The sequence below is a fragment of the Vitis vinifera genome, chromosome 7 (genome assembly GCF_030704535.1).
Source record: "Vitis vinifera cultivar Pinot Noir 40024 chromosome 7, ASM3070453v1".
Classification (NCBI taxonomy): Eukaryota; Viridiplantae; Streptophyta; class Magnoliopsida; order Vitales; family Vitaceae; genus Vitis; species Vitis vinifera.
In genome coordinates this window covers 4,405,563-4,417,060 of record NC_081811.1, presented here as the reverse complement: position 1 = coordinate 4,417,060, position 11,498 = coordinate 4,405,563, and the positions used below count along the sequence as shown (strand labels likewise).

The window sequence follows — 11,498 nt, the reverse complement described above, 5'->3', positions numbered from 1 at the left end:
AAAAAAAATCTTAATAAAAATAAAACATTAAAAAAAAACTTAATATTTAACTCTATTAAATGTTATTTAGCTTTAAGTTTTATTTAAAATTAACTAAAAAAATAAATACGACCTTACCTTTAAAAAAAAAATTTGAATGACACCTAACGTTTTATTTAACATCCAAAACTTCAATTATATTATTCACAATCAAAAGCAAGAGAAATTTTTTAATGTCTTTTTTTATATACGAAAAAATTATCGCTAATCATTTAATATCATAAGTAACTTTCGAGGTGTTAAGACTTTATACCCAAATTCCATTTATTTGTATCATTCAAGTCATATTACTAGGTAGTTGGATTCTTGTACTTAAATCTTATTTCATTACCTCAGATTTTATATAAACAAGGCCGTCCCTTCATTTCCCTTAAGAGCAATTCTATAATATTAGGCATATTCTCTTTAAATAATATCCAGAAATACTTCGAGCAAAAGCATGGAATGAGACAATGCCCTATGTCAACGAACCAAGGTCGTGGGAACCACTCTAGACTTCCTTCTCCACAACTGTACTATTTATTCGCATACATAGACTTCAATTTTGTTCCTTCTGTGTGTGTGTAAAGGAGAGTTATATGCTTGAAAACAATATGGGCTCCAACATTCTTCAGCATCAAGCCGTGGAGAAGAAGATGTTGAGGGAAACTTTTCATATTCTTACAGTCACCCTTCTCAGCCTCCTCCTTCCTCTATCATTTCTCCTTCTAGCTAGACTCTCTATTGCCCACTATCTCTTATCTTTGGGCACTAATATTGCCATACCACAGCCCTTTTCTCTTGTTTTCTCTTTTTTCCTTTACACTAATCCTACTCTTCTCCATGCGTTTGTTTCCTTTATTAGCTTAGCCACTCTTGTCCATGGCCTGACTGGTCGGATGGCCCTTTTAAGTGAGGCAACAAGCCAATCTTTCCAGCCCCGTTTGTACACTGCATGGATTTTTCTCTGTACGTTGCAAGTATGCGTTGGTTTGGGGATTGAAGTTAGCATAGCAGCCGGGATTGAAAGCACAAGCCTTGGGAGCGAGAGGAGTTTGTTGTGTAGGGTGGTGTTTTTCCTGGGGCTGCACGAGACCATGCTGCATTGGTCCAGGACAATTGTGAAACCAGTGGTGGACGACACGATTTTCGGGGCTGCAAGGGAGGAGAGGTGGGGTGAGAGGGTGGTCATGGCCTCAAGCTTGGGCGGCCTATGGTGGTGGAGATTGAGGGATGAGGTTGAGTCTCTGGCTATTGTTGCTGAGATGAAGAGAGAGCTGTTAATGGGTGTTGGGGTGGCGGATTTTGTCGGTTGGTGGCTGTATTACCTGACTGTAACGATTGGAATGGTTAGGGTTGTGAAGGGTCTAATGTGGGTTGGGATGGTTCTGCTCTGCAGGAGGAAAGTAGAACAGACCAATGGCGGCTCTTGTGGGGATGAAGACAAGGTCTGAATTTGACCATTTCCAGCAATTTTTTAAACGGATTTTTTGTTATCACCTGGTCATAATGTAAACTAATATTGTATTCACTACAACTGTATTCTAATCCAATCCATCAAATAAACCCATTGTTTTATGAATGGATGGTAGGTGGGGAATTATTATATTAACATACCAACATCAGATAGTATTCATTAATGGCCTTGTTTTCAACTATATCTGCAGTTCATATGATCATAATCCTTGAACTATATTTCATTTCTTATCAACAGGATACAATGCAATACAGCTAAAAGAAGAAGATCCAGACAGAGCGTGCCTAACTACCAATAATTTTCACAATACAAGTTTCCTGCACTTTCTTTTTAAAAAATATGTCTCAAGACGTGTTATTTGTCAGTTTGTCAAAGGCAGCTTGATGAGAGCTGCCGACTAAAATCAAACGTTTCAGTATCTACGATCCGTGAGGCGACATTGAAGTGCTCGTAGCTCTCAGGAACCCAATGGCAGCAAAAGTGAGCAGTCGATCATCAAAATGCCACCCTCTTCTTGCTTCTGGCCTCTCGGTGACACGTCGAGACGTCAAGATACTCTCAGCCCTACTGCACTAAAAGTGAAACTCAAAGGGCCAGCTTTAGCTTTCAATTGGACCTCACGCATGTCTTCCACAATCATATCACTAGCTTTATCCTCATCATCATCCTCCTCGAGTTCACCAATAGCATCAATGTTTTGATGATTAACCTGGGGGCTTCAATGTCCCTCTTGGTCGACTCCTCTTTTGGCATCTGCGAGGGAACTGGTTGCCGAGGTGAATCTGCGTCATTAGCTCTGCTTATATGACTGAGACACCAAATCAAAAATCCCAAAAAAATTCCAAAAGCATAATTTTGTACCCAATTGCAAGCCTAACAAGATTTATGACCTAAAATCTTGAATATTTTGTTATGCTCTAGAAGGATGTGTGGGTGTCCACTGGAAATAGAAGATACCATTCTACTTTGTACAACATTTTAAGAGAGCATATTTGTTTGTCATAGCATTTGAATTAGGTAGCAGCATGCCTACAGTCATCTTAGGATTTCAAGAAATGACTTCATCGATCATATTCTTGGTAAAGACCAATTCTGACACTACTTCAAGTAAAGAGTAGGTATGAACCTAATCAATCAGCACCTGACGTTCAGGAGCCCCAAATCTCGGTGCTGCTTCACGAGATTTGATGGCCAAACCTCGCCTTTCTTCCTTTGAATAATCCTGAGCCCAAAGCACCTCCAGGGTCGGTGGGCATGAATGCAATGAATGCCACACTAAAGCAGTTCAAACTGTCAAATATCATCCAGGAGAATAAAAATTATCCTTTGGTAAAAGGTTCCACGGTCAAAATTGTGAGGCAAATTACACACACATACATATTTATATATATATATATATGTCAAGCTCTCAGATATATGCATACTGAAGAGGACATGGATATCAGTTCCTTTATCACAAAATATAAAATAAGAGGCATTTATTTCCTTCATCAAATATGAATATAGGAGAATCAAGAGCACCACTCTATGATGGCTGCCAATGTTCAGGGTGATGATTTGGTATGCTTAGGAAAATCTCGGTCTGTGTTTCAAAGTGACCACTAGGCTGAAAGGATAGCACACTTTAATGAGTATAACGTGCAAGGAAAATTCAGAAAAACAGTAGACATTAAGTGAACAAAATATTCACACTGGGGTGTGTTGCATTTGGAATCCCATAGTTGTGGCTCCATGATCAGAACTCAGAAGTGTCAAAATCTGATGGTTAAAGAACCCATATTGGGTTTCATGTTGTTGTGTTTTTTTCCACCAGAATTATACTTCTTTTAGTAGTAATTTAATCACAGATCTGAGAAATGAAGGATGCTGGAATGGGTACTCTGCAGGCAACTGGATCCTTCCATGATAGATTCCTGCCTCAAACTCAGTATCAGCAGACCCCCTGATTGCATTTTGCCATTCAAATATAGCATCCTGATCATTCACGCAAAAAAGATGATTAACAACACAACAGAACTCCTTTGGACATTTAAAAAAAAAAAAAGAAACTGCCGCACCAAAACAGAAAGTACAAGCTGGGGGATCACCTACTTGGGCTTTCAATCAGCCAGATTTGGTTCAACCTAGGAAGTAGAAACAAATCAAGAACCTTGTAGAAGGGATTGCCTCACCAAAAACACAAAAGTCTCTTCATAAACAGAACATAATGGCCAAATATTGAGTCTTGCGGCGACAAACAATAAACACAAAAATCCACTAGCAACTAAAAAGAGTTGAAAATCAGATCCCTTCCAATTTTTTGCAGCTATGGCTTGTCAAATGCTACAAAACACATTCCCCAACAAGCAAGCCAAATGTTTTTGTAAAACAATCACATGTTTGGATAAAATTCTCGAAATGGATCTCATACCTCCTGAGCTCATTTATCTACAATTTGGAAAAGTAGGAATACTTCCTCATTCAAAATGTCAATTGGTTTGAACAATGTGTCCTACTTTCTTACATTTCCCACGATGCCTTGGTTTCTTAAATTTGTCTTTTAAGGTACCCGGATTACCTTTGGTCTTCACAATGTTAGGATCTCGAACATGGTGTTTGGTAGCTTTCAAATCTTCCCATCCACCTTCTTTTGCTGAATTTTTACGAAGTTCTTCCATTTGACAAGTAAGTCTTTGATTTCACATCTAACCTCTTTAAAAGCTTTTTCTGATTGAGATGCAAAATAAGACATCTGTGAGCACATAGAGCTGAGTGCACCATATCGTATGAGGTTAGTCACATCACCTTAACTTCATTGTCATAATGAACTTGGATTGTTTCTTTTGCTAACTTAGATCACCTTTTCAAAATACAACTCTTAGGTATTTCTTCAAGGTGTTCTATCTTCATTACAATAATCATGTGGGGACATGGAAAACCAATTGACTCAAACATCATACAAGTACATTTCATAAACCAATCACCATTAGCATAACATACTTTCCAAAACTTGTCAAGGCTTCTAAACTTGGTAATGTATGGACATGATAATCTCCATGATTTTTTGTATTGATAGGGAAAAACAGTTCCACATTCTTCATCTCATCCCTAAATTTGAGAAAAGATTGCCTTTTGAAAATAATCTCTACGTGTTTCTCAAGTGCATAGAGTTTGGTTGTTAGAACAGCTAAAGAATGGTGTGTCTCAAACTCTGTCTTTGCCTCATTATGATGAATACATGAGAGTGTTCTATCAAAATGCTTCACAAACTCAAACAGCTTCAAACAAGTTTTAAGGAAATGATTCAAGTATGTATTCATGCTTTCACACCTTTGTGTGCTTCTCATATCTACAAAAAAAATGTCCCCTTAAATAAGCCTTTGTCCATCTAAAACGCTTAGCATATATATCCATCACCCACTTATGTCCATGAAGATTAAACATTTCCAACATGTTATTCCATGCACATTCAAATTCTTTAACGGTGCTTTCCATGAACATGCACTTAGAAAAATGATTAGTAAAATCTTTGACATGGACATTAGTGAATGCATTGTGCTGAATATGCTAAGCACATAATCGATGATAAAAGCCTGGAAATATCCTCTTAATTGCTTTACGCATTGCTTTATCTCCAGTAGTAATAACAAAAAGAGGCTTCTTGTTATTCATTGCATTCAGAAAAATCCCTAAGACCCATTTGTAAGTGCTAACGCTCTCATCTACCAATAATGCACATCCAAACAAACAAGTCAGATGGTGATGGTTAATGTCAACTAATACAACCAATGGTTTTTCATAAGCATTGGTTCAATAAGTTGTATCAAATGCCAACACATCTCCAAAACAAGTGTGATCCAATTTACTTGTAGAATCTACCTAAAATAGGTTTGTTAGACGGTTGTCTTCAATCAACATTGAATTTGTAATAAAATGATGGATCAATTTCAGACTTTCCACACAAGTAAGCCAAAGCACCCTATGCATCACCATCTCTTATCTAAACTCTACGATCAGCATCAACATGGTTATATAGATCTTTTTCTGTGAAGCCAACATTATTATATCCACCTGATTGTTGCACCATGTAATCCATAATTTGATTAGTTCTCATGCCAACACCTCGCATTGCATTCAATTGAGTCTTATATGCAATTTTCATGACCCTATGGGATCGAAGGAATTGGATACTTTTTTGTTCCACCAAAGGATGATTATGATCGGCCATAAACTCCTTCACAATCCACTTGTTCATTTGTTCGTTAAACCCAATTTGAAATGTTGTCTCACAACCAACTCTAGTTACTGTCTTAGGTTCTTGTTTTCGATTTTCATTCTCCAAACACACTATTTGTCAATATCCTTCTTTTGAGCAAACCCACTTACTAGATACTATATTTTGATTCTTATCTCGTTTAACGTCATCCTTTCTAACACTGAATTCGGTAACTTTAGCAAATAAATTATAAAATTCTTCTATATCCTCTATTGAGCTAAACTCCATTTTCCATACACTTTCAAGTGTTAAACCATTCAAAATCTTCTCTGAAACAAGCATGGCCTCTTCATCAGACTCAGTTTTCACATTGTTATCATATTGGTAATCAAAGTATTCATCGTTCAAATCAATGATGAATTCCTTTCCTTTTCCTTTGTCCATTGTATCCATGAAAAAACTGAAATATAAAATAAAGAGTAGTTAGAAAATTACATTATCTAGTCATACTTGTCATCAATTTGGTTTTTTTTTTTTTAAAAAAAAAATATTTTTATATCATTTTATACTTTGTTTCAAATGTTTCACATCATTTCTCAAATTCTTTTATGTATTTTTTTTTTCACATTTTTTTTATAATAAATATATAAATAATCCCTAAATATGTTCATACATTTTCTCAAAATGTTCGTACACTCTCTCACAATGTTCATACTCTCTCTCACACAATGTTCATACTCTCTCTCACAATGTTCATACCCCCTCTCACAATGTTCATACCCCCTCTCACAATGTTTATACCACATCTCATAATGTTTGTACCTTATCTCACAAAGTTTGTACTATCTCTCACAATGTTTGTTCATCTTCTCACATTGTTTATAACTTTTTTAACATGACATTTCCACCTATAAAATTTATATTTAAATAATAAAAAAAATCAAATTTTACCTTTTAACACTTGGAATCACTTGGAATCCTTCATATACTATCTTCCTAAAAGACAAAAATTCTAGTTTTCCTTCTTCAAGACATATAAAACTTGACCTTCAAATTTAATCTATGAACACACAAAAAAATGATATAAAAATATTAATAACAATTTGATAACAAAATATTAAATTATTTTAATTTGATTAATAATAAACTCATAAAAAAATCAAACATTTAAATATTATAAATCATTACATATTCATTATTTAACATAACATTTCTACCTACAAAATTTATATTTAAATAAAAAATATCAAATATTACCTTTGACACTTGTAATCACTTGAAATCCTTAATCTTCTTCATAGAATACAAATTTTAAATTTTCTTTCTCAAAAAGTTTCGAACTTGATCTTTAAATTTAATTTATCAAAACACATCCCACATATTTTGTAATATAATAGTTGAAACTATTTAATTTTCATATTAAATTGGTATCCTTTTTTGTATATATGAATAACGAGAGTATACAGGTAGTTGGTAGGATTTTCCTTTTTTAGATAGAGTTAAGTAGTTCATTAAACAATAAATTATATTTGATATTTAATAATAAATTATATATAAAAAAGTTATAATATTTAGATATGTATGATATGCATATGATTATTTCTCAGCAATAGGTCTTTTTCATCGGTCTGATAAATTTTTATAAATTTTTTTATGACATACACTTTACATGTGTTATTTTATTATTGGGTCAAATGTGGGTACATACCTTCAAAATAAATAGTGGGTATCAAGGAACAACCCCTCATATAGAAGTTTTTATATAGTAACTTCAAATTTAAGTCGTGAACTTCAAGTGTACCATTTTCACTGATTTAGCAGCCTTAGAGTATGGGAAATGAGCCATTTTTTTAAGTCTTTTAAATTAAAATAAAAAGTCTTGTTAATCATTTCTTCCGCACTTTAATATAACTATTTTTTTTTTTTTAGAATTTTCAACTTTCCCATATTTTAATTCAATTAAAATACTTTAAGGTTATGTTTGATTCTCAAAAAATTGAGAGAAAATACAAAATAAAGAAAATATAAAAGAAAATAAAAAATCGATTAAAAATTAATAAATCATTTTTTTACTTATTTTAATTCATCTACATAAAGATTAAATAATTTTAAAATATATCAATTTTTAACTTATTTTAATTATATTTTATTTTCTTTAATATTTTTCATAAGACAACTAAATATAAAAAATCATTTTTCTTTATATTTTTTTTCTTTCCTTATTATTTTTCGATAAACATAACCTAAAAAACTAAGCTAAGTTAAAAAATTCCATAAAAATTATTATTTTTGTTATATTAATGTGGAAGGAATCATTATCAGGAATGTTTATTTCAATGTGAGAATCTTTATTGTGAGATATACACTCCTTAGGCTTTCATCAATATGATAATAAAAGAATATTAGGTCTTGTGTGGTATCTATTTTTGAAAGCAATTCCAAAAAATAATTTTTGAGAATAGTTTTTAAAATTTATTCTTTGATGTTTTGTAAAATAAAAGTATATTTAAAACTTGAAATATTTTTAACTTGTTTTTAATGTTCTTAAATATAATTTAAACATAATCTTTATATCTACTTATTTATTTTTAATCATTCTCATATAATTATTGTTTAAAATAACTCACATAAAACAAGTGAAAGCAACTTAAAACAAATAAAGTATGCTCTCGAAAAATATCATATATTCTATTTTTAAGAATAGAAAATAGAAAATAATTTTTAAAATATTAAACATATTTTTTTTGTTTTTTTTTCTAGAGAATAAAAAACCGTTCTCAAAAATAGTTATTTAATTGTTCCTGAAAACACCTTAATTTTTTGTGTGACAAATTAAAGAATTTATTATAAATATAATAAAATTATTCTAACTTATTAATTAAGAGTCTTAATTGTCAAAGTCACTTTAAAATAATTTCAGTACCAATAAAACTCAACAAACGACTCACCCAAATGGACAAAGAAAAGTCACTATTATTGAACAAATGTGCTGGAGTTTTCCACCAGACGTAACACCATAAACTATATGGCAGCGCCAAGGCTATTTCATTATTTTGTGCGGAAAATTGGTGTGTCCATGTCAATCCAACCACAAAAGCCCCATTTTGTTCCCCTGTTACAGCCCTTCATAGCATATTCCAAAGACCTTGTCCTTCTGCTCTTTTGGAGCTACTCATTTGGATCTTACATATATCTCTTCTCCATTCAATTTCTTTAATCTTTGTTGGGCTGAAATTCTTAAGGAGATCCTGGATTGAATATTTCACGATATGGCTGCTCGATGGACTGTTTCTTTTGGACCTTACTATGAAAACGCCATCAAATATGTTTTCTAAATATGTCGATATTACTACTTGTTGCAGAGATTCAACTTTCATTTTCCAGATGTCTTTCATGGCTGCAGGCCTACTTGGTTGCATCGAAAATATCGCCATCTAATTGTAATCCTCTGTAATGTTTTGGTCATTTCTATGACTAAAGTAACAGGCCCAAATTCAGATTATTTCCCTGATTAACTATACTGGTTAGTTTGCTAGCTCTGTTTCTGCAGAGAGATGGCGGAGGCGTTGTTCTCTTTTGAGCCGTTTGAGTTCAATGGAATTCAAGGGGGGTATGGCACTCTTGAAGGGTATGAGAAAGATAACTCCGGCAAAGGAAAACAAGACCATCTCTTTGGAATTGAAGACTGGGAAGAATTTGAATCTCTCTGTTCTCAGTACGGTCTTTTCCAAGAGAGCATTCCTGACAAAAGAGCCCATTTCTCTAAAGCTCAGCAGCAGCAGCAACAATCGCCCAGATCAAACCATTGGGCGCTTGATGAGTTACAATTCGATACTGTTTCGACACCGATTCAACCAATCCAGGAGAGCAAAAAGCTTGAAGATTTCCAAGCAGGAATCAAGGAACCTCTTCATGAACCCAACAGGGAAAAGCCATATCCATTTTCTCTGTCATCTTTGGAGCTGCTCAACAACTACGGAGGTGGTGTCAAGAAGTTGAAGAGGGAAAACTTGAGCAATATAAGCAATGAGATTAATGCGGAACGCCAGAGACTATCCACTGAAGAAGTCATGAGAGTGGCAGGAGCTCGGTATGTGGAGTTTTCAAGCCAAAGGGGTGATGATTTCACTCTCCATATGCACCCTTTCGGCTTTGCTCTCATGGGGCTGTCCCAAGAAGAAACCAAGGACGTGGAGCTTGTCCACTTCCTTCTATCTGCCGCAGAAAAGGTAGGCTGCCAACAGTTTGAACGCGCAAGCAGATTTCTCACCCGGTGTGAATGGATTGCATCAGACACAGGCAACCCAGTTGAGAGAATCGTGTTCTACTTCGCCAAAGCTCTTCGCGAGAAAATCGATCGAGAAACAGGCCACTTTAAAGGATTCAAAGGAAATGGAAGAAAGGATCTAATCGACTTGGGATTCGCCACCAACCTTGGAAATGGAAGAAAGGATCTAATCGACTTGGGATTCGCCACCAACCTTGCGTCCATTGCCTGCCACCAAGACCTTCCCTTCATCCAAGTAACACAATTCACCGGAATACAAGCGATAGTAGAACATGTCGCTTTATCTGGTAAGATCCATTTGGTCGATCTTGCAATCCGGAGCGGCGTTCAGTGGACGGTGTTGATGCAGGCCCTTGCAGACCGAGACGAATCCCCCGTTTCTCTCCTCAAGATAACTGCTGTTACAACAATGGACAAAAACCATGTGGAGGAGACCGGGAAGAGATTAGAAAGCTTCGCGAAGTCTCTCAACCTGCCATTTTCATTCAATGTCGTTTTCGTTACAGAGATGAAGGAACTGAAGGAAGAACTCTTGGCGGTAGAAGCCGAAGAAGTTGTGGCCGTGTACGCGCCCTTGGTGCTGAGATCAATGATCCCAAGGCCTGATTACCTGGACGTTCTAATGAGAGTGATTAAAAAGCTCAGCCCATCAATAATGGTGGTCACTGAAGTCGAAGCGAACCACAATTCACCTTCATTCGTGACCCGTTTCATAGAGGCACTGTTCTTCTACAGCGCATTCTTCCACTGCTTGGAGGTTTGTATGGGTAGTACTACTAAGAGCCAATACAGAATGATAACGGAGGCCATGTTTTTCGGTGAGGGGATCAGAAACATGATTGCAGCTGAGGGCGAGGAGAGGGTTGTAAGAAATGTGAAGATGGATGTATGGAGGGCCTTCTTCTCAAGGTTCGGAATGGTGGAAATGGAGTTCAGCGAGGCGTCCTTGTATCAAGCTAGCTTGATTATTAAGCGGTTTGCTTGTGGGAGTTGTTGCAGTCTTGAAAAGGATGGGAAGTGCCTCATTGTTGGGTGGAAAGGAACTCCTATTCATTCCCTTTCAGCGTGGAAATTCACCTGAAAGAGAGATTTCGGGCATGTTTGGTTCCCGGGAAACAAACACGGCCTTAGAGACTGATCTCAAACTCACAATTATGTAGTATATATATATGGTTTCTGAAACACTTAGTTGAACTGCATCAAACATTCTTTTTCTTCTTTTTGGTTGTGTTTGGCTTGCCTGACCTTTTTTTCTTTGTGATTGGATTCTGCTGATTTGAATCATGTTTAGAATAACGAAGCTTCGGCCTGCACATTTCTGGGCTCTGTGCAATTTCTAATCTAGATGTAAAAGCAAAAAAAAATTTATTTTTGTGGTGCTCAAATTGAAAAACGTTTTTAAAAACAGTTTTCAAACAATAATGCTTTGGATATTTGTCTTCTTGAGAAAAGAAAACAAGATGATATTTCCAAATCCTATAATTAAATAATTTTTTAATTAATATTTATATTTCAAAATT

General features: G+C 35.0%; 2 protein-coding genes across 2 annotated transcripts; both read left to right on the top strand.

The window, feature by feature from the left end:
• Window positions 1-591: 591 nt before the first annotated feature.
• On the top strand, window positions 592-1,600 carry LOC100267467 (uncharacterized). The gene has a single exon (XM_002270682.2). It carries the CDS (start codon window positions 618-620, stop codon window positions 1,470-1,472), a length of 855 nt encoding a protein of 284 aa, XP_002270718.2. The 5' UTR covers window positions 592-617; the 3' UTR covers window positions 1,473-1,600.
• Window positions 1,601-8,685: 7,085 nt separating this feature from the next.
• On the top strand, window positions 8,686-11,293 carry LOC100250283 (DELLA protein RGL1). The gene has a single exon (XM_010654232.3). It carries the CDS (start codon window positions 9,245-9,247, stop codon window positions 11,057-11,059), a length of 1,815 nt encoding a protein of 604 aa, XP_010652534.1. The 5' UTR covers window positions 8,686-9,244; the 3' UTR covers window positions 11,060-11,293.
• Window positions 11,294-11,498: the final 205 nt, after the last annotated feature.

What these genes read in the sequence shown, in the direction of transcription:
- LOC100267467 (XM_002270682.2), top strand. Translation starts at nt 618, where the DNA reads ATGCTTGAAAACAATATGGGCTCCAACATTCTTCAGCATCAAGCCGTG.
- LOC100250283 (XM_010654232.3), top strand. Translation starts at nt 9,245, where the DNA reads ATGGCGGAGGCGTTGTTCTCTTTTGAGCCGTTTGAGTTCAATGGAATT.